Below are 23,522 nucleotides of genomic sequence, written 5' to 3'. Positions count from 1 at the left end.
ACTATTAAATGTAGTTTTCATCAGTTTTAGCTACTTTTGGGAAATGTCATTTTGGACATTTTTGCCATACTATAGCCTTGCTTTTTTCATCATTTTTTTGATATGCCAAATTAGGGTGTTTTTGGCTATTTTTTGCATCATTCTCTGCTATGGCGTGTCTCAGCACGCTATTTAATGTAGTTTTCATCAGTTTTTAGCTATTTTTAGGAAATGTCATTTTGGACTTTTTCGCCATACTATAGCCTTGCTGTTTTGGTCATTTTTTTCGACATCCAAAAATAGGGTGTTTTCGGCTGTTTTTGCATCAGTCTATGCTATGGCGTGTCTCGTTACACTATTTAATGTAGTTTTCATCAGTTTTTAGCTACTTTTGGGAAATGTCATTTTTGGACTTTTTCGCCATACTATAGCCTTGCTTTTTTCGTCATTTTTCCAACATGCTAAATTAGGGTGTTTTTGACTGTTTTTGCATCATTCTCTGCTATGGCGTGTCTCAGCACACTATTTAATGTAGTTTTCATCAGTTTTTAGCTATTTTTAGGAAATGTCATTTTTGAACACTTTCGCCATACTATAGCCTTGCTTTTTTCCCTCATTTTTTCGACATGCCAAATTAGGGTGTTTTTGACTGTTTTTGCATCATTTTATGCTATGGCGTGTCTCAGCACACTATTTAATGTAGTTTTCATCAGTTTTTAGCTACTTTTGGGAAATGTCATTTTTGGACATTTTTGCCATACTATAGCCTTGCTTTTTTCATCATTTTTTTGATATGCCAAATTAGGGTGTTTTTGGCTATTTTTTGCATCATTCTCTGCTATGGCGTGTCTCAGCACGCTATTTAATGTAGTTTTCATCAGTTTTTAGCTATTTTTAGGAAATGTCATTTTGGACATTTTTACATACTATAGCCTTGCTGTTTTGGTCATTTTTTCGACATCCAAAAATAGGGTGTTTTCGGCTGTTTTTGCATCAGTCTATGCTATATGGCGTGTCTCATTACACTATTTAATGTAGTTTTCAGCAGTTTTCAGCATTTTTTGGGAAATGTCATTTTTGGACATTTTTGCCATACTATAGCCTTGCTTTTTTCGTCATTTTCCCAACATGCTAAATTAGGGTGTTTTTGACTGTTTTTGCATCATTCTTTGCTATGGCGTGTCTCGTTACACTATTAAATGTAGTTTTCATCAGTTTTTAGCTACTTTTGGGAAATGTCATTTTTGGACATTTTTGCCATACTATAGCCTTGCTTTTTTCATCATTTTTTTGATATGCCAAATTAGGGTGTTTTTGGCTATTTTTGCATCATTCTCTCTGCTATGGCGTGTCTCACACTATTTAATGTAGTTTTCATCAGTTTTTAGCTATTTTTAGGAAATGTCATTTTGGACTTTTTCGCCATACTATAGCCTTGCTGTTTTGGTCATTTTTTTCGACATCCAAAAATAGGGTGTTTTCGGCTGTTTTTGCATCAGTCTATGCTATGGCGTGTCTCGTTACACTATTAAATGTAGTTTTCATCAGTTTTCATCAGTTTTTGGGAAATGTCATTTTTGGACATTTTTGCCATACTATAGCCTTGCTTTTTTCGTCATTTTTCCAACATGCTAAATTAGGGTGTTTTGACTGTTTTGCATCATTCTTTGCTATGGCGTGTCTCAGCACACTATTAAATGTAGTTTTCATCAGTTTTTAGCTACTTTTGGGAAATGTCATTTTTGGACATTTTTGCCATACTATAGCCTTGCTTTTTTCGTCATTTTTCCAACATGCTAAATTAGGGTGTTTTTGACTGTTTTTGCATCATTCTTTGCTATGGCGTGTCTCGTTACACTATTAAATGTAGTTTTCATCAGTTTTTAGCTACTTTTGGGAAATGTCATTTTTGGACATTTTTACCATACTATAGCCTTGCTTTTTTCATCATTTTTTGATATGCCAAATTAGGGTGTTTTGGCTGTTTTTGCATCATTCTCTGCTATGGCGTGTCTCAGCATGCTATTTAATGTAGTTTTCATCAGTTTTTAGCTATTTTTAGGAAATGTCATTTTGGACTTTTTCGCCATACTATAGCCTTGCTGTTTTGGTCATTTTTTTCGACATCCAAAAATAGGGTGTTTTCGGCTGTTTTTGCATCAGTCTATGCTATGGCGTGTCTCGTTACACTATTAAATGTAGTTTTCATCAGTTTTCAGCAGTTTTTGGGAAATGTCATTTTTGGACATTTTTGCCATACTATAGCCTTGCTTTTTTCGTCATTTTTCCAACATGCTAAATTAGGGTGTTTTTGACTGTTTTTGCATCATTCTTTGCTATGGCGTGTCTCGTTACACTATTAAATGTAGTTTTCATCAGTTTTTAGCTACTTTTGGGAAATGTCATTTTTGGACATTTTTGCCATACTATAGCCTTGCTTTTTTCATCATTTTTTTGATATGCCAAATTAGGGTGTTTTTGGCTATTTTTTGCATCATTCTCTGCTATGGCGTGTCTCAGCACGCTATTTAATGTAGTTTTCATCAGTTTTTAGCTATTTTTAGGAAATGTCATTTTGGACTTTTTCGCCATACTATAGCCTTGCTGTTTTGGTCATTTTTTCGACATCCAAAAATAGGGTGTTTTGGCTGTTTTTGCATCAGTCAATGCTATGGCGTGTCTCAGCACACTATTAAATGTAGTTTTCATCAGTTTTCAGCAGTTTTTGGGAAATGTCATTTTTGGACATTTTTGCCATACTATAGCCTTGCTTTTTTCGTCATTTTTCCAACATGCTAAATTAGGGTGTTTTTGACTGTTTTTGCATCATTCTTTGCTATGGCGTGTCTCGTTACACTATTAAATGTAGTTTTCATCAGTTTTTAGCTACTTTTGGGAAATGTCATTTTTGGACATTTTTGCCATACTATAGCCTTGCTTTTTTCGTCATTTTTCCAACATGCTAAATTAGGGTGTTTTTGACTGTTTTTGCATCATTCTTTGCTATGGCGTGTCTCGTTACACTATTAAATGTAGTTTTCATCAGTTTTTAGCTACTTTTGGGAAATGTCATTTTTGGACATTTTTGCCATACTATAGCCTTGCTTTTTTCGTCATTTTTTTGATATGCCAAATTAGGGTGTTTTTGGCTATTTTTTGCATCATTCTCTGCTATGGCGTGTCTCAGTACTATTTAATGTAGTTTTCATCAGTTTTAGCTATTTTTAGGAAATGTCATTTTGGACTTTTTCGCCATACTATAGCCTTGCTGTTTTGGTCATTTTTTTCGACATCCAAAAATAGGGTGTTTTGGGCTGTTTTTGCATCAGTCTATGCTATGGCGTGTCTCGTTACACTATTAAATGTAGTTTTCATCAGTTTTCAGCAGTTTTTGGGAAATGTCATTTTTGGACATTTTTGCCATACTATAGCCTTGCTTTTTTTGTCATTTTTCCAACATGCTAAATTAGGGTGTTTTTGACTGTTTTTGCATCATTCTCTGCTATGGCGTGTCTCAGCACACTATTAAATGTAGTTTTCATCAGTTTTTAGCTACTTTTGGGAAATGTCATTTTTGGACATTTTTGCCATACTATAGCCTTGCTTTTTTCGTCATTTTTTTGATATGCCAAATTAGGGTGTTTTTGGCTATTTTTTGCATCATTCTCTGCTATGGCGTGTCTCAGCACGCTATTTAATGTAGTTTTCATCAGTTTTTAGCTATTTTTAGGAAATGTCATTTTTGGACATTTTTGCCATACTATAGCCTTGCTGTTTTGGTCATTTTTTTCGACATCCAAAAATAGGGTGTTTTGGGCTGTTTTTGCATCAGTCTATGCTATGGCGTGTCTCGTTACACTATTAAATGTAGTTTTCATCAGTTTTTAGCTACTTTTGGGAAATGTCATTTTTGGACATTTTTGCCATACTATAGCCTTACTGTTTTGGTCATTTTTTTCGACATCCAAAAATAGGGTGTTTTGGGCTGTTTTTGCATCAGTCAATGCTATGGCGTGTCTCAGCACACTATTTAATGTAGTTTTCATGAGTTTTCAGCATTTTTTGGGAAATGTCATTTTTGGAAATTTTTGCCATACTATAGCCTTGCTTTTTTCGTCATTTTTTTGATATGCCAAATTAGGGTGTTTTTGGCTATTTTTTGCATCATTCTCTGCTATGGCATGTCTCAGCACGCTATTTAATGTAGTTTTCATCAGTTTTTAGCTATTTTTAGGAAATGTCATTTTGGACTTTTTCGCCATACTATAGCCTTGCTTTTTTCGTCATTTTTTCGACATGCAAAATTAGGTTGTTTTCGGCTGTTTTTGCATCATTCTATGCTATGGTGTGTCTCGTTACACTATTAAATGTAGTTTTCATCAGTTTTTAGCTACTTTTGGGAAATGTCATTTTTGGACATTTTTGCCATACTATAGCCTTGCTGTTTTGGTCATTTTTTTCGACATCCAAAAATAGGGTGTTTTGGGCTGTTTTTGCATCAGTCTATGCTATGGCGTGTCTCAGCACACTATTTAATGTAGTTTTCATCAGTTTTCAGCACTTTTTTGGAAATGTCATTTTTGGACATTTTTGCCATACTATAGCCTTGCTTTTTTCGTCATTTTTCCAACATGCTAAATTAGGGTGTTTTTGACTGTTTTTGCATCGTTCTATGCTATGGCGTGTCTCAGCACACTATTTAATGTAGTTTTCATGAGTTTTTAGCTGTTTTTGGGAATTTATATTTTTGGACATTTTTACCATACTATAGCCTTGCTTTTTTCCCTCATTTTTTCGACATGCCAAATTAGGGTGTTTTTGACTGTTTTTGCATCATTTTATGCTATGGCGTGTCTCAGTACACTATTTAATGTAGTTTTCATCAGTTTTCAGCACTTTTTTGGAAATGTCATTTTTGGACATTTTTGCCATACTATAGCCTTGCTGTTTTGGTCATGTTTTTCGACATCCAAAAATAGGGTATTTTGGGCTGTTTTTGCATCATTCTCTGCTGTGGCGTGTCTCAGCACGATATTTAATGTAGTTTTCATGAGTTTTCAGCATTTTTTGGGAAATGTCATTTTTGGACATTTTTGCCATACTATAGCCTTGTTTTTAGACATTTGTGGTCGGCGAAAGCTGATTGCTATTTGCAGCATCATGTTTGTTTTTTGTCTTTTAGTCTCTCACCAGATTCTCAGACGGATGAAAAGCAAACAACCATTGATGGCTGAAGAAGGTTAAAAGTAATTGAGGCAGGCTTTATTCAAAGATAAACATGTCTACAGCGTAAATCACAAACAACAGTTGCCTCACACTCTTTACCAGGAGTTACTTATTCCATCTAACACAGAGTCAAAGATAGATAAGGCAAAAGCACAAAAAGCACACACAATGATCTGTTGTTCTTTTATCTTGAGGTCCGTTGTGTCATCAGTCGCTCCACTCTAAGTCTCTCCTCATTGGCTTGTCTTCGGGTGTCATGTTAGGGTAGAAGTTTCCTCCTCCTGCTGCTGGGGATTTTCCAGTCAGTGGTCCCTCATACGGCTGCGACTCCTGATTCGTGAACATGTTAAACAAGTCAATCGTTTTGTTTTCCCACCATTTTATACTATAACATTTCTGGCCATGCTATATCATGCTATATTTTCAGGTGTTTTTAGGAAATGTTATTTGTTGACATTTTTGCCATACTATAGCCTTGCTTTTTTGGTCATTTTTTCGACATGCCAAATTAAGGTGTTTTTGGCTGTTTTTGCATGATTCTCTGCTATGGCGTGTCTCAGCACACTATTTAATGTAGTTTTCATCAGTTTTTAGCTATTTTTAGGAAATGTCATTTTTGGACATTTTTGCCATACTATAGCCTTGCTGTTTTGGTCATTTTTTCAACATGTGAAAATAAGGTGTTTTTAACTGTTTTTTCATAATTCTATGCATTGGCGTGTCTCAGCATACTATTTAATGTAGTTTATATCAGTTTTTAGCTTGTTTTGGGAATTGACATTTTTGGACATTTTTGCCATACTATAGCCTTGCTTTTTTCGTCATTTTTTCGACATGCCAAATCAGGGTTTTTTTGGCTTTTTTTGCATGATTCTCTGCTATGGCGTGTCTCAGCACACTATTAAATGTAGTTTTCATCAGTTTTTAGCTATTTTTAGGAAATGTCATTTTTGGGCATTTTTGCCATACTATAGCCTTGCTTTTTTCGTCATTTTTTCGACATGCGAAAATAAGATGTTTTTAACTGTTTTTTCATAATTCTATGCATTGTCGTGTCTCAGCACACTATTTAATGTAGTTTATATCAGTTTTTAGCTTGTTTTGGGAATTGACATTTTTGGACATTTTTGCCATACTATAGCCTTGCTTTTTTCATCATTTTTTCGACATGCGAAAATAGACTGTTTTTGGCTGTTTTTGAATGATTCTCTGCTATGGCGTGTCTCAGCACACTATTTAATGTAGATTATATCAGTTTTTAGCTTGTTTTGGGAATTGACATTTTTGGACATTTTTGCCATACTATAGCCTTGCTTTTTTCGTGATTTTTTTCGACATGCGAAAATAGACTGTTTTTGGCTGTTCTTGCATGATTCTCTGCTATGGCGTGTCTCAGCACACTATTAAATGTAGTTTTCATCAGTTTTTGGCTATTTTTAGGAAATGTCATTTTTGGGCATTTTTGCCATACTATAGCCTTGCTTTTTTCGTCATTTTTTCGACATGCGAAAATAAGGTGTTTTTAACTGTTTTTTCATACTTCTATGCGTTGTCGTGTCTCAGCACACTATTTAATGTAGTTTATATCAGTTTTTAGCTTGTTTTGGGAAATGTCATTTTTGGGCATTTTTGCCATACTATAGCCTTGCTTTTTTCATCATTTTTTCGACATGCGAAAATAAGGTGTTTTTAACTGTTTTTTCATAATTCTATGCTATGGCGTGTCTCAGCACAGTATTTAATGTAGTTTATATCAGATTTTAGCTTGTTTTGGGAATTGACATTTTTGGACTTTTTCGCCATACTATAGCCTTGCTTTTTTCGTCATTTTGTCGACATGCCAAATTAGGGTCTTTTTGGCTATTTTTTGCATCATTCTCTGCTATGGCATGTCTCAGCACACTATTTAATGTAGTTTTCATCAGTTTTTAGCTATTTTTAGGAAATGTAATTTTTGGACATTTTCGCCATACTATAGCCTTGCTTTTTTCGTCATTTTTTTGACATGCCAAATTAAGGTGTTTTTAACTGTTTTTTCATGATTCTCTGCTATGGCGTGTCTCAGCACAGTATTTAATGTAGTTTATATCAGTTTTTAGCTGTTTTTGGGAAATGACATTTTTGGACATTTTTGCCATACTATAGCCTTGCTTTTTTCGTGATTTTTTTCGACATGCGAAAATAGACTGTTTTTGGCTGTTCTTGCATGATTCTCTGCTATGGCGTGTCTCAGCACACTATTTAATGTAGTTTTCATCAGTTTTTAGCTATTTTTAAGAAATGTAATTTTGGACTTTTTCGCCATACTATAGCCTTGCTTTTTTCGTCATTTTTTCGACATGCGAAAATAAGATGTTTTTAACTGTTTTTTCATAATTCTATGCATTGTCGTGTCTCAGCACACTATTTAATGTAGTTTATATCAGTTTTTAGCTTGTTTTGGGAATTGACATTTTTGGACATTTTTGCCATACTATAGCCTTGCTTTTTTCGTCATTTTTTCGACATGCGAAAATAGACTGTTTTTGGCTGTTTTTGAATGATTCTCTGCTATGGCGTGTCTCAGCACAGTATTTAATGTAGTTTCTTTCAGTTTTTAGCTTGTTTTGGGAATTGACATTTTTGGACATTTTCGCCATACTATAGCCTTGCTTTTTTCGTCATTTTTTCGACATGCCAAATCAGGGTTTTTTTGGCTTTTTTTGCATGATTCTCTGCTATGGCGTGTCTCAGCACACTATTAAATGTAGTTTTCATCAGTTTTTAGCTATTTTTAGGAAATGTCATTTTTGGGCGTTTTTGCCATACTATAGTCTTGCTTTTTTCGTCATTTTTTCGACATGCGAAAATAAGCTGTTTTTAACTGTTTTTTCATAATTCTATGCATTGTCGTGTCTCAGTACACTATTTAATGTAGTTTCTATCAGTTTTTAGCTTGTTTTGGGAATTGACATTTTTGGACATTTTTGCCATACTATAGCCTTGCTTTTTTCGTGATTGTTTTGACATGCGAAAATAGACTGTTTTTGGCTGTTTTTGCATGATTCTCTGCTATGGTGTGTCTCAGCACACTATTTAATGTAGTTTTCATCAGTTTTTAGCTATTTTTAGGAAATGTCATTTTTGGACATTTTTGCCATACTATAGCCTTGCTTTTTTCGTCATTTTTCCAACATGCTAAATTAGGGTGTTTTTGACTGTTTTTGCATCATTCTTTGCTATGGCGTGTCTCGTTACACTATTAAATGTAGTTTTCATCAGTTTTAGCTACTTTTGGGAAATGTCATTTTGGACATTTTTGCCATACTATAGCCTTGCTTTTTTCATCATTTTTTTCGACATGCGAAAATAAGGTGTTTTAACTGTTTTTTCATAATTCTCTGCTATGGCTTGTCTCAGCACACTATTTAATGTAGTTTTCATCAGTTTTTAGCTATTTTTAGGAAATGTCATTTTTGGACATTTTCGCCATACTATAGCCTTGCTGTTTTGGTCATTTTTTCAACATGCGAAAATAAGGTGTTTTTAACTGTTTTTTCATAATTCTATGCTATGGCGTGTCTCAGCACAGTATTTAATGTAGTTTATATCAGATTTTAGCTTGTTTTGGGAATTGACATTTTTGGACATTTTTGCCATACTATAGCCTTGCTTTTTTCGTCATTTTTTCGACATGCGAAATTAAGGTGTTTTTGGCTATTTTTTGCATCATTCTCTGCTATGGCGTGTTTCCGCACACTATTTAATGTAGTTTTCATCAGTTTTTAGCTATTTTTAAGAAATGTCATTTTGGACTTTTTAGCCATACTATAGCCTTGCTTTTTTCGTCATTTTTTCGACATGCCAAATTAGGGTGTTTTTGGCTGTTTTTGCATCAAGTCTTTGCTATGGCGTGTCTCAGTATACTATTTAATGTAGTTTTCATCAGTTTTTAGCTATTTTTAAGAAATGTCATTTTGGACATTTTCGCCATACTATAGCCTTGCTGTTTTGGTCATTTTTTCGACATGCGAAAATAAGGTGTTTTTAACTGTTTTTTCATAATTCTATGCTATGGCGTGTCTCAGCACACTATTTAATGTAGTTTTCATCAGTTTTTAGCTATTTTTAGGAAATGTCATTTTTGGACATTTTCGCCATACTATAGCCTTGCTGTTTTGGTCATTTTTTCAACATGCGAAAATAAGGTGTTTTTAACTGTTTTTTCATAATTCTATGCTATGGCGTGTCTCAGCACAGTATTTAATGTAGTTTATATCAGATTTTAGCTTGTTTTGGGAATTGACATTTTTGGACATTTTTGCCATACTATAGCCTTGCTTTTTTCGTCATTTTTTCGACATGCGAAATTAAGGTGTTTTTGGCTATTTTTTGCATCATTCTCTGCTATGGCGTGTTTCCGCACACTATTTAATGTAGTTTTCATCAGTTTTTAGCTATTTTTAAGAAATGTCATTTTGGACATTTTAGCCATACTATAGCCTTGCTTTTTTCGTCATTTTTTCGACATGCCAAATTAGGGTCTTTTTGGCTATTTTTTGCATCATTCTCTGCTATGGCATGTCTCAGCACACTATTTAATGTAGTTTTCATCAGTTTTTAGCTATTTTTAGGAAATGTAATTTTTGGACATTTTCGCCATACTATAGACTTGCTTTTTTCGTCATTTTTTCGACATGCGAAAATAAGGTGTTTTTAACTGTTTTTTCATAATTCTATGCTATGGCGTGTCTCAGCACAGTATTTAATGTAGTTTTCATCAGTTTTTAGCTATTTTTGGGAAATGTCATTTTTGGACTTTTTCGCCATACTATAGCCTTGCCCTTTTGGTCATTTTTTTCACCATGCGAAAATAAGCTGTTTTTAACTGTTTTTTCATAATTCTATGCTATGGCGTGTCTCAGCACACTATTTATTGTAGTTTATATCAGTTTTTAGCTTGTTTTGGGAATTGATATTTTTGGACATTTTCGCCATACTATAGCCTTGCTGTTTTGGTCATTTTTTCAACATGCGAAAATAAGGTGTTTTTAACTGTTTTTTTCATAATTCTATGCATTGGCGTGTCTCAGCATACTATTTAATGTAGTTTATATTAGTTTTGAGGAGGTTTTGGAATTGACATTTTTGGACATTTTCGCCATACTATAGCCTTGCTTTTTTCCCTCATTTTTTCGACATGCTAAATTAGGGTGTTTTTGGCTGTTTTTGCATCATTTTATGCTATGGCGTGTCTCAGTACACTATTTAATGTAGTTTTCATAAGTTTTTAGCTACTTTTAGGAAATGTCATTTTTGAACACTTTCGCCATACTATAGCCTTGCTTTTTTGGTCATTTTTTCAACATGCCAAATTAGGGTCTTTTTGGCTATTTTTTTGCATCATTCTCTGCTATGGCTTGTCTCATTACACTATTTAATGTAGTTTTCATCAGTTATTAGCTATTTTTAGGAAATGTCATTTTGGACTTTTTCGCCATACTATAGCCTTGCTTTTTCCCCTCATTTTTTCGACATGCCAAATTAGGGTGTTTTTGACGTTTTTTTCATAATTCTCTGCTATGGCGTGTCTCAGTACACTATTTAATGTAGTTTTCATCAGTTTTTAGCTATTTTTAGGAAATGTCATTTTTGAACACTTTCGCCATACTATAGCCTTGCTTTTTTCGTCATTTTTTCGACATGCGAAAATAAGGTGTTTTTAACTGTTTTTTCATAATTCTATGCATTGTCGTGTCTCAGCACACTATTTAATGTAGTTTATATCAGATTGTAGCTATTTTGAGGAAATGTCATTTTTGGACATTTTTGCCATACTATAGCCTTGCTGTTTTGGTCATTTTTTCGACATCCAAAAATAGGGTGTTTTGGGCTGTTTTTGAATGATTCTCTGCTATGGCGTGTCTCAGCACACTATTTAATGTAGATTATATCAGTTTTTAGCTTGTTTTGGGAATTGACATTTTTGGACATTTTCGCCATACTATAGCCTTGCTTTTTTCGTCATTTTTTCGACATGCGAAAATAAGGTGTTTTTGGCTATTTTTTGCATCATTCTCTGCTATGGCATGTCTCAGCACACTATTTAATGTAGTTTTCATCAGTTTTTAGCTATTTTTAGGAAATGTCATTTTTGGACATTTTTGCCATACTATAGCCTTGCTTTTTTCGTCATTTTTCCAACATGCTAAATTAGGGTGTTTTTGACTGTTTTTGCATCATTCTTTGCTATGGCGTGTCTCGTTACACTATTAAATGTAGTTTTCATCAGTTTTTAGCTACTTTTGGGAAATGTCATTTTTGGACATTTTTGCCATACTATAGCCTTGCTTTTTTCGTCATTTTTTCGACATGCGAAAATAAGGTGTTTTTAACTGTTTTTTCATAATTCTATGCTATGGCGTGTCTCAGCACACTATTTAATGTAGTTTTCATCAGTTTTTAGCTATTTTTAGGAAATATCATTTTTGGACATTTTCGCCATACTATAGCCTTGCTGTTTTGGTCATTTTTTCAACATGCGAAAATAAGGTGTTTTTAACTGTTTTTTCATAATTCTATGCTATGGCGTGTCTCAGCACAGTATTTAATGTAGTTTATATCAGATTTTAGCTTGTTTTGGGAATTGACATTTTTGGACATTTTTGCCATACTATAGCCTTGCTTTTTTCGTCATTTTTTCGACATGCGAAATTAAGGTGTTTTGGCTGTTTTTGCATCATTCTCTGCTATGGCGTGTTTCACACACTATTTAATGTAGTTTTCATCAGTTTTTAGCTATTTTAAGAAATGTCATTTTGGACTTTTTAGCCATACTATAGCCTTGCTTTTTTGGTCATTTTTCAACATGCCAAATTAGGGTCTTTTGGCTATTTTTGCATCATTCTCTGCTATGGCATGTCTCAGCACACTATTTAATGTAGTTTTCATCAGTTTTTAGCTATTTTTAGGAAATGTAATTTTTGGACATTTTCGCCATACTATAGACTTGCTTTTTTCGTCATTTTTTCGACATGCGAAAATAAGGTGTTTTTAACTGTTTTTTCATAATTCTATGCTATGGCGTGTCTCAGCACACTATTTAATGTAGTTTTCATCAGTTTTTAGCTATTTTTGGGAAATGTCATTTTTGGACATTTTTGCCATACTATAGCCTTGCTGTTTTGGTCATTTTTTCAACATGCGAAAATAATGTGTTTTTAACTGTTTTTTCATAATTCTATGCTATGGCGTGTCTCAGCACAGTATTTAATGTAGTTTATATCAGATTTTAGCTTGTTTTGGGAATTGACATTTTGGACATTTTGCCATACTATAGCCTTGCTTTTTCGTCATTTTTCGACATGCGAAATTAAGGTGTTTTTGGCTATTTTTTGCATCATTCTCTGCTATGGCGTGTTTCCGCACACTATTTAATGTAGTTTTCATCAGTTTTTAGCTATTTTTAAGAAATGTCATTTTGGACATTTTCGCCATACTATAGCCCTGCCTTTTTCCCTCCTTTTTTCGACATTCCAAATTAGGGTCTTTTTGGCTATTTTTTGCATCATTCTCTGCTATGGCATGTCTCAGCACACTATTTAATGTAGTTTTCATCAGTTTTTAGCTATTTTTAGGAAATGTAATTTTTGGACATTTTCGCCATACTATAGACTTGCTTTTTTCGTCATTTTTTTACATGCGAAAATAAGGTGTTTTTAACTGTTTTTTCATAATTCTATGCTATGGCGTGTCTCAGCACAGTATTTAATGTAGTTTTCATCAGTTTTTAGCTATTTTTGGGAAATGTCATTTTTGGACTTTTTCGCCATACTATAGCCTTGCCCTTTTGGTCATTTTTTTCACCATGCGAAAATAAGCTGTTTTTAACTGTTTTTTCATAATTCTATGCTATGGCGTGTCTCATTACGCTATTTAATGTAGTTTATATCAGTGTTTAGCTGTTTTTGGGAATTGACATTTTTGGACATTTTCGCCATACTATAGCCTTGCTGTTTTGGTCATTTTTTCAACATGCGAAAATAAGGTGTTTTTAACTGTTTTTTTCATAATTCTATGCATTGGCGTGTCTCAGCATACTATTTAATGTAGTTTATATTAGTTTTGAGGAGGTTTTGGAATTGACATTTTTGGACATTTTCGCCATACTATAGCCTTGCTTTTTTCCCTCATTTTTTCGACATGCTAAATTAGGGTGTTTTTGGCTGTTTTTGCATCATTTTATGCTATGGCGTGTCTCAGTACACTATTTAATGTAGTTTTCATAAGTTTTTAGCTACTTTTAGGAAATGTCATTTTTGAACACTTTCGCCATACTATAGCCTTGCTTTTTTGGTCATTTTTTCAACATGCCAAATTAGGGTCTTTTTGGCTATTTTTTTTGCATCATTCTCTGCTATGGCTTGTCTCATTACACTATTTAATGTAGTTTTCATCAGTTATTAGCTATTTTTAGGAAATGTCATTTTGGACTTTTTCGCCATACTATAGCCTTGCTTTTTTCCCTCATTTTTTCGACATGCCAAATTAGGGTGTTTTTGACGTTTTTTTCATAATTCTCTGCTATGGCGTGTTTCCGCACACTATTTAATGTAGTTTTCATCAGTTTTTAGCTATTTTTAGGAAATGTCATTTTTGAACACTTTCGCCATACTATAGCCTTGCTTTTTTCGTCATTTTTTCGACATGCGAAAATAAGGTGTTTTTAACTGTTTTTTCATAATTCTATGCATTGTCGTGTCTCAGCACACTATTTAATGTAGTTTATATCAGATTGTAGCTATTTTGAGGAAATGTCATTTTTGGACATTTTTGCCATACTATAGCCTTGCTGTTTTGGTCATTTTTTCGACATCCAAAAATAGGGTGTTTTGGGCTGTTTTTGAATGATTCTCTGCTATGGCGTGTCTCAGCACACTATTTAATGTAGATTATATCAGTTTTTAGCTTGTTTTGGGAATTGACATTTTTGGACATTTTCGCCATACTATAGCCTTGCTTTTTTCGTCATTTTTTCGACATGCCAAATTAGGGTCTTTTTGGCTATTTTTTGCATCATTCTCTGCTATGGCATGTCTCAGCACACTATTTAATGTAGTTTTCATCAGTTTTTAGCTATTTTTAGGAAATGTCATTTTTGGACATTTTTGCCATACTATAGCCTTGCTTTTTTTGGTCATTTTTTCCAACATGCTAAATTAGGGTGTTTTTGACTGTTTTTGCATCATTCTTTGCTATGGCGTGTCTCGTTACACTATTAAATGTAGTTTTCATCAGTTTTTAGCTACTTTTGGGAAATGTCATTTTTGGACATTTTTGCCATACTATAGCCTTGCTTTTTTCGTCATTTTTTCGACATGCGAAAATAAGGTGTTTTTAACTGTTTTTTCATAATTCTATGCTATGGCGTGTCTCAGCACACTATTTAATGTAGTTTTCATCAGTTTTTAGCTATTTTTAGGAAATATCATTTTTGGACATTTTCGCCATACTATAGCCTTGCTGTTTTGGTCATTTTTTCAACATGCGAAAATAAGGTGTTTTTAACTGTTTTTTCATAATTCTATGCTATGGCGTGTCTCAGCACAGTATTTAATGTAGTTTATATCAGATTTTAGCTTGTTTTGGGAATTGACATTTTTGGACATTTTTGCCATACTATAGCCTTGCTTTTTTCGTCATTTTTTCGACATGCGAAATTAAGGTGTTTTTGGCTATTTTTTGCATCATTCTCTGCTATGGCGTGTTTCCGCACACTATTTAATGTAGTTTTCATCAGTTTTTAGCTATTTTTAAGAAATGTCATTTTGGATGTTTTCGCCATACTGTAGCCTTGCTGTTTTGGTCATTTTTTCAACATGCCAAATTAGGGTCTTTTTGGCTATTTTTTTGCATCATTCTCTGCTATGGCATGTCTCAGCACACTATTTAATGTAGTTTTCATCAGTTTTTAGCTATTTTTAGGAAATGTAATTTTTGGACATTTTCGCCATACTATAGACTTGCTTTTTTTCCTCATTTTTTTCGACATGCGAAAATAAGGTGTTTTTAACTGTTTTTTCATAATTCTATGCTATGGCGTGTCTCAGCACACTATTTAATGTAGTTTTCATCAGTTTTTAGCTATTTTTAGGAAATGTCATTTTTGGACATTTTCGCCATACTATAGCCTTGCTGTTTTGGTCATTTTTTCAACATGCGAAAATAAGGTGTTTTTAACTGTTTTTTCATAATTCTATGCTATGGCGTGTCTCAGCACAGTATTTAATGTAGTTTATATCAGATTTTAGCTTGTTTTGGGAATTGACATTTTTGGACATTTTTGCCATACTATAGCCTTGCTTTTTTCGTCATTTTTTCGACATGCGAAATTAAGGTGTTTTTGGCTATTTTTTGCATCATTCTCTGCTATGGCGTGTTTCCGCACACTATTTAATGTAGTTTTCATCAGTTTTTAGCTATTTTTAGGAAATATAATTTTTGGACATTTTTGCCATACTATAGCCTTGCTTTTTTCGTGATTGTTTTGACATGCCAAATTAGGGTCTTTTGGCTGTTTTTTCATGATTCTCTGCTATGGCATGTCTCAGCACACTATTTAATGTAGTTTTCATAAGTTTTTAGCTATTTTTAAGAAATGTCATTTTGGACATTTTCGCCATACTATAGCCTTGCTGTTTTGGTCATTTTTTCAACATGCGAAAATAAGGTGTTTTTAACTGTTTTTTTCATAATTCTATGCATTGGCGTGTCTCAGCATACTATTTAATGTAGTTTATATTAGTTTTGAGGAGGTTTTTGGAATTGACATTTTTGGACATTTTCGCCATACTATAGCCTTGCTGTTTTGGTCATTTTTTCAACATGCGAAAATAAGGTGCTTTTAACTGTTTTTTCATGATTCTCTGCTATGGCGTGTCTCAGCACAGTATTTAATGTAGTTTATATCAGTTTTTGGCTGTTTTTGGGAAACGTAAGTTTTGGACAATTTTGCCATACTATAGCCTTGCTTTTTTCATCATTTTTTCGACATGCCAAATTAGGGTGTTTTTGGCTTGTTTTGCATGATTGTACGCATTGGTGTGTCTCAGCACTCTATTTAATGTAGTTTTCATCAGTTTTCAACACTTTTTGGGAAATGTCATTTTTGGACAATTTTGCCATACTATAGCCTTGCTTTTTTCGTCATTTTTTCAACATGCGAAAATAAGGTGCTTTTAGCTGTTTTTTCATGATTCTCTGCTGTGGCGTGTCTCAGCACAGTATTTAATGTAGTTTATATCAGTTTTTGGCTTTTTTTGGGAAACGTCAGTTTTGGACAATTTTGCCATACTATAGCCTTGTTTTTTGTGTCATTTTTTCCATCCATCCATCCATTTTCTTCCGCTTATTCGGGGTCGGGTCGCAGGGGCAGCACCCTAAGCAGGGAAACCCAGACTTCCCTCTCCACGGCCACTTCGTCCAGCTCTTCCCGGGGGACCCCGAGGTGTTCCCAAGCCAGCTGTGAGACGTAGTATCTCCAGCGTGTCCTGGGTCTTCCCCGGGGCCTCCTACCGGTGGGACATGCCCTGAACACCTCACCAGGGAGGCGTCCTGGAGGCATCCTAATTAGATGCCCGAGCCACCTCATCTGGCTCTTCTCAACGCGGAGGAGCAGTGGCTCTACTCCGAGCTCCTCCCGGATGACAGAGCTTCTCACCCTATCTCTAAGGGAGAGCCCAGCCACCCTACGGAGGAAACTCATTTCGGCCGCTTGTACCCGTGATCTTGTTCTTTCAGTCACTACCCAAAGCTTGTAACCATAGGTGAGGGTAGAAACGAAGATCGACCGGTAAATCGAAAGCTTTGCCTTTCAGCTCAGCTCCTTCTTCACCACGACAGAACGGTGCAGAGTCAGCATTACTGCAGATGCTGCACCGATCCGCCTGTCAATCTCCCGCTCCATCCTTCCCTCACTCGTGAACAAGACCCCGAGGTACTTAAACTGGAGTTGGAACACAACCTCCGGACCACCACCCCAGTCTGCCAGTCCAAGGGCACTGCCCCCGATGTCCACACAATGTTGCAGAGTCGCGTCAGCCACGACAGCCCCACAGCATCCAGGGCCTTGAGGAACTCCAGGCGGACCTTGTCCTCCCCCGGGGCCCTGCGAGGAGCTTTTTGACCACCTCGGTAACCTCAGCCCCAGAGATAGAGGAGCCCACCCCCGAGTCCCCAGGCCCTGCTTCCCCAACGGAAGGCGTGTCGGTGGGATTGAGGAGGTCTGCGAAGTATTCCTTCCACCAATCCACAATGTCCCGAGTCGAGGTCAGCAGCTCCCCGTCGCCACCATACACAGTGTTGACGGAGCACCGCATCCCCTTCCTGAGACGCCGGATGGTGGTCCAGAACCTCTTCGAAGCCATCCGGAAGTCGTTTTCCATGGCCTCGCCGAACTCCTCCCACGCCCGGGTTTTCGCCTCGGCAACCGCCGCCGCCGCACTCCGTTTGGCCTGTCAGTACCTGTCTGCTGCCTCCGGAGTCCCACAGGCCAAGAAGGCCCGATAGGACTCCTTCTTCAGCTTGACAGCACCCCTTACAGCCGGTGTCGACCAGCGGGTTCGGGTGTTGCTGCCCCGACAGGCACCGACCACCTTACGGCCCCAGCACCGGTCGGCCGCCTCAGCAGTGGAGGCACGGAACACGGCCCACTCGGACTCAATGTCCCCGGCCTTCCCCGGGACGTGGTTGAAGTTCCCCCGGAGGTGGGAGTTGAAACTCCTTCTGACGAGAGACTCTGCCAGACGTTCCCAGCAGACCCTCACAATGCGTTTGGGTCTGCCAGGTCTGACCAGCGTCCTCCCCCACCATCGGCGCCAACTCACCACCAGGTGGTGATCGGTTGACAGCTCCGCCCCTCTCTTCATCCGAGTGTCCAAGACATACAGCGGCAAGTCCAACGATACGACTACAAAGTCGATCATTGAACTGCGGCCTAGGGTGTCCTGATGCCAAGTGCGCATATGGAAACCCTTATGCTTGAACATGGTGTTCGTTATGGACAATCTGTGGCGAGCACAGAAGTCCAATAACAAAACACCACTCGGGTTCAGATCGGGGGGGCAATTCCTTCCGATCACGCCCCTCCAGGTCTCACTGTTGTTGCCAAAGTGAGCATAGAAGTCTCCCAGCAGAACGAGGGAGTCCCCAGAAAGAGCACTCTCCAGCACCCCCTCTAAGGACTCCAAAAAGGGTGGATACTCTGAACTGCTGTTTGAACCATAAGCACAAACAACAGTCAGGATCCGTCCCCCAACCAGAAAGCGGGGGGAGGCTACCCTCTCATTCTCCGGGGTAAACTCCAACATACAGGCACCGAGCCGGGGGGCAATAAGTATTGCCACCCCTGCCCGGCGCCTCTCACCAGCGGCAACTCCAGAGTGGAAGAGAGTCCATCCCCTTTCGAGAAGAGTGGTTCCAGAGCCCGAGCCATGCGTCGAGGTGAGGCCGACTATATCTAGTTGGAACTTCTCAACCTCGCGCACCAGCTCAGGCTCCTTCCCCACCAGAGAGGTGACATTCCACGTCCCCAGAGCTAGCTTCTGCAGCCGAGGATCGGACCCCCAAATTTTGGGGTAATTTTTGACGTCATGCCATATACTATGTTTTTATGTCATTTAGTCATTTAGTCATCATTTAGTCATTTTTGACAACATACTATACTATTAAGCTTTTAGCATATTTTTGATGTAATTTTATACTATGACATTTTTTTTGTGTGGTTTTGCCAACAAACTACAGTATGATCTTTTTAGCACATTTTTGATGACATACTTGACATTTTTATGAGATTTTTTGACAACATATACTATTATGTTTTTAGCACAGACACACAGAAGGACTTAAGTAAGGGCTTAAGGACTTGAAGTGTACACTCACCCCTTAGCTTTCCCATGAAGCGTGTCCCTCTGTTTGGCCTGTGCGGCGTGCGTGTGCATAGAGCCTGTGTTCCTCTCCGCCTCAGTCGTGGCTCCTGTGAGCTGTCCACCGTCCTCTCTGGCTCTGCAGTCCTGTACTCTCATCACGCTGTAGGCTGGCGTGTTCTCTTCCCCCTCTGAGTGTCGTCGGTAGAGACCGAGTTTGTGCTGCTCCCCCCTTACCACGGCGTCTCTGCTCTTCTCTCAGCACGAGCAATCCGTGTAGACCTGTGCTGCATTTCTTCATTAGCTGAGAGGAGAGAGGTAGAAAACCACCGCCGTGCAGCCCAGCACACCAAATAGCACTTGCTGCACACAGGTGTCCTTTCAGTTCAAATCACAAACCACGTGAAAACAAAAGAAGATCTCCACAACCAGACAGCGCCGACACCAGGACCAGACCACACCACACATACATTTCCCTCAGACATATACAAACACATACCCCATCACCCTGTGAAACTATACTATATATATATATATAGACAACATGCTAAAATCTGACTTTTTATGGTGTTTTCAGCAACAAATTATACTAAGACTTTTTAAAGATTGTTTGGACAACATGCCATACTTTGACTTTTTTTATGATATTTTGGACAACATAATCTGCTTTGCCTTTTCTGTGATGTTCTCAACGACGTACTATACTACGACCTTTTTATAATGTTTTTAATGACATACTATGCTATGACTTTTTCATGATATTTTTGACGACATACTATGATTTTTTTTTTTTTTTATGTTTTTGTCGAAGAAAAGGATATGAAATGATTTGAACGATTGGCAATACTTTGACTTTTATGCAGTATTTTAGGAAGATATACTATAACTTGTTTTCTACATACTATAACTTTTTACAACATACCATACAATTTTTTTGTACGTACTGTTTATTTTGACATGCTGAAACATGTTTTTTTTTCATAATAAACTATGACTTTTTTTTTTTGACATAGGGAGCCGTGACTTTATTCTGTCATTGTATACTGACTGTATTTCAGCACAGTAAAATATGTTTTTTTTTTCAACATACTATCCTATGAATTTCTTTTTATCGTACTACACCTTTTTTCTTGCTAATTTGTCTTCTCTCCTTCATTATTTAGGACCTAGAAGAGTTCTGCTTTAAGTTCTGCGTGAATCACCTAACTGAAGTGACCCAGACCGCCGCTTTCTGGCAGATTGACGGTAACATGCTCAAAGATTTTATATGTCGAGCCAGCCGCTGTGGAGCCTTCAAAAACTGACCTCAACCACAGATCACTAATGACACAGATGCAGAAGATGCTGTGGCAACTCAGGAGTGACTTCTTAAAGGACTTTGTCACTGCGGGTCAGCTCCAGGAAACTTCACTCACAGATAGATACATAAACTTTAGATTTTTATCACCATGACTGTCAAATTTGATTCATCTCATTCCAGACTAGAAACAGTGTGTCAGTTACATGAGCTGTACTGAAACTACAAGGTTGACATCATACAGTCCAGTGACAGTAGTTGTTTGCCTCAGTGCCTAACTGCCTATTCGCTGACACACTGTGTGAAGCAGGACTTGAAATGCATTGAGAGGCACGCTATCGCTTGATTAAGTTGTTTCTTTTAACTTGAAATATTCTTGCCAGTCGCCTAAAATCACTTTTTCTATTCCTGTTTTTAATCGACCATGTTACTTCTTTGGAGGCTGTTTGCACTCTTAGATGTAAGGATAGAAGAAGTATTCAAAAGACTGGACACTGACATATCAAAAATGCAGATTTAAGCCATTTTAAGGTCAAACTCCAGTCAGCGGTCATTGCTCTCGGTGGCTGAGGTGTGATCTTCTGTGATGGTTTTAAGACGAATCAAAGAGGGGAACTCAGGTTACAGTTAGACTCAAAACGCAGTGAGATTCAGTATTGAAGGGTTAGTTTGGTGTTTGTTTTTTTTTTAAAGTGGAGTTGTTACAAACCCAATTCAAAAAACAAAACTATCTCTTTAAACTGTCATAAATGTTAAAACTATTTTGCTACATATTTGCATTCATTAAGTTGGAGAAAGTGTTATTTTGTGCAGCTATAATACGATGAAAAAGAGCTTCTTTAATTTTTCTATTTTTATTGCATAAAACGCTTCAGTTGGTATTTACTGGCAGTTAAACTCGCCTGGTTGCTAGCTGAAAATAAAAACCAAAAACAAAACAATGTATAGAGCCATTAAAAATGAGTTTACAATAATGTGGCCTTGATGAAGCTTAAGTTGTGTGGCCCTGGAGTGAGACTTTTCTCAGATTTTTATCCACATGTAATCTACTGTATGTTGAAAACTATATTTTACAGTATTAACATTGAGCCACGTCTGTACTATTGCTGAGTATTTTGAAAAATATTTTGCTCATTACTATGCAGGATATTTCTACTTCAATAAATAAAAGCTGCAAACAACTATGAAACTTTCATGTAAATAAATAAATAAATATTAAAACAAAAAAAATTTGGAATAAAACACTGTTGAAATGTTTGAAGGTTTAGCTCAAATAAATCAAATAAAATACTGGTTGATTTATCTGTCTGCTGTGATGATATAAGTAATTGATGACATACTTTGCAATAAACACTTAAAACAGTTAAAAACACACAACTGTCTCCTTGTCTCCTGAATTTTCATATACTGAATGCTGAATTTTCCCTGCCAAGAGCTCAGCTGATCACTGGCCTGATTCATATATCAGTCACATTTTTGACAAACGTCACTTGTGTCACAGAGCTAAATTGAACATCAAACATTTTTGCTCTGTGTGAAAGTGGCTTAGTGGGTTAAGTAAGTGTTTACTAAGCAGAGGACTGGGGTTTGAGACCTGCTCTTGGCAGATGGTAGTTTTCATTTTTGCCATAAATCAAATAAAATATCATCTCATTTATCTGCTTTTATGATATAAATCATGAATGTCGAACCTTGCAATAAACACTTAGAACAGTTAAAAAAAAACATGCAATTGGCTCCTGAATTGTTCTATACTGAGTACTGAATTTTCCTTGCCAAGAACTCTGTTGATTATCAGCCTGACTCATATATCAGTTGGCAGTGACATCTGTCAAAAGCTGGACTGACACGAGTCCGGCTCATAATCAACTAAGTTTTGGCAGGGAAAATTCATTATCAGCAGTGACGTCTGTCGAAACTCAACTGATATATGAGTCAGGCCGATATTCCTTGATTTCGACAGACTTTACTGCTGATACTGCTTTTACCTGTTTTCGGACCACTTCACCTGATTTTACAGCCAAAACGATATATTACTCAACTTTACACTTAATTTGTTCTGAAATATCACAATCAGTGTCTAAACTGTATGAATCTACAGCCAAATTCTATTTTATGGCATAAATTAAATATTGACTAATATAAGGGTTATATGGTGTTGAAACAGAAAATTCAGTATCAGCAGTAACTTCTGGCAAAAACTTGACTAATAGTTGATTATAGGCCTGACTCATATAAGTTTTTTGCAGGGAAAATTCAGTATCAGCAGAGACGTCTGTCGAAACTCGACTGGTATTCCTTGATTTTGACAGACCTCACTGCAGATACCGATTTTACCTGTTTTGGGACAACTTTACCTGATTTTACAGCCAAAACAATATATTACTCAACTTTACACTTGATTTGTTCTGCAATATCACAACTAATGATTAAACTGTATGAATCTACAGCCAAATTATATTTTATGGCATAAATTAAATATTGGCTGATATATCTCTCTGCTCTGCTGATATAAGGCTCATATGGTGTTGAAACAGAAAATTCAGTATCAGCAGTGACTTCTGGCAAAAACTCAACTGATATATGAGTCAGGCTGATATTCAACAAAGTTCTTGGCAAGGATAATTCAATATGCAGTATATGAAAACTCAGTACACAATTGCATGTTTTTAACTGTTTTAAGAGTTCAATGCAAGGTATGTCATCATGATATGAACTGGCCAGCAGCAGGAAGATATATCATAACATTTCTCATTTTATTTGTGGCGCAAAAGTTAGATATACTTTATCCATACCAAGAATCGAACCAACGACCATGTAGTCACCAGCCAAACACACTACACACTGAGCCAAATGGCATTTCATAGTGCACAGAGACTTTATGTTCTCTTAATATTAGTATCAGAAAAACTCGACTGAGAACCGATTATTATTTAAGTTCTTGGCAAAAAAACATCGGGATACAAGGAAGCAATTTTGTTTTGTTTTTTTTTTAAACAGTTTTAAGTGTTCGTTACAGGGTATGTCACTGATGACTTATATTAGCTGCAGCAGCAAACATAAATCAGCCGAGTTTTTATTTAATCAAAGTGAAATTTTACTCGTCCCAAATACAATGG

The 23,522-nt window shown here is 36.5% G+C and overlaps 1 protein-coding gene and 1 long non-coding RNA gene across 6 annotated transcripts in view; one reads left to right on the top strand and one right to left on the bottom strand.

Moving 5' to 3' along the window:
- The window catches only part of LOC121949244 (RCC1 and BTB domain-containing protein 1-like), a 47,609-nt gene extending 25,829 nt beyond the window's left edge, over positions 1 to 21,780 (top strand). For all 5 annotated transcript variants that reach the window (XM_088083406.1, XM_088083408.1, XM_088083403.1 and 2 more), the window contains one exon: positions 20,270 to 21,780. In XM_088083406.1, coding sequence (XP_087939532.1) covers positions 20,270 to 20,410 — 141 coding nt within the window. In that variant the 3' untranslated portion in view covers positions 20,411 to 21,780. The remainder of the gene's footprint in view (positions 1 to 20,269) is intronic.
- Positions 5,215 to 20,274, bottom strand: LOC148188533 (uncharacterized). The gene is made up of 2 exons (XR_015777664.1): positions 19,123 to 20,274; positions 5,215 to 5,535 (listed from the first exon to the last, which is right to left on the bottom strand). It is a non-coding gene; the product is annotated as an uncharacterized LOC148188533 (long non-coding RNA).
- Positions 21,781 to 23,522: the final 1,742 nt, after the last annotated feature.

This window comes from Plectropomus leopardus, chromosome 10, assembly GCF_026936395.1.
Source record: "Plectropomus leopardus strain MGB_pleo_1.0 chromosome 10, ASM2693639v1, whole genome shotgun sequence".
NCBI lineage: Eukaryota > Metazoa > Chordata > Actinopteri > Perciformes > Serranidae > Plectropomus > Plectropomus leopardus.
Note: the sequence above shows the minus strand (reverse complement) of the source record. Positions and strands in the feature narration are given on the sequence as shown.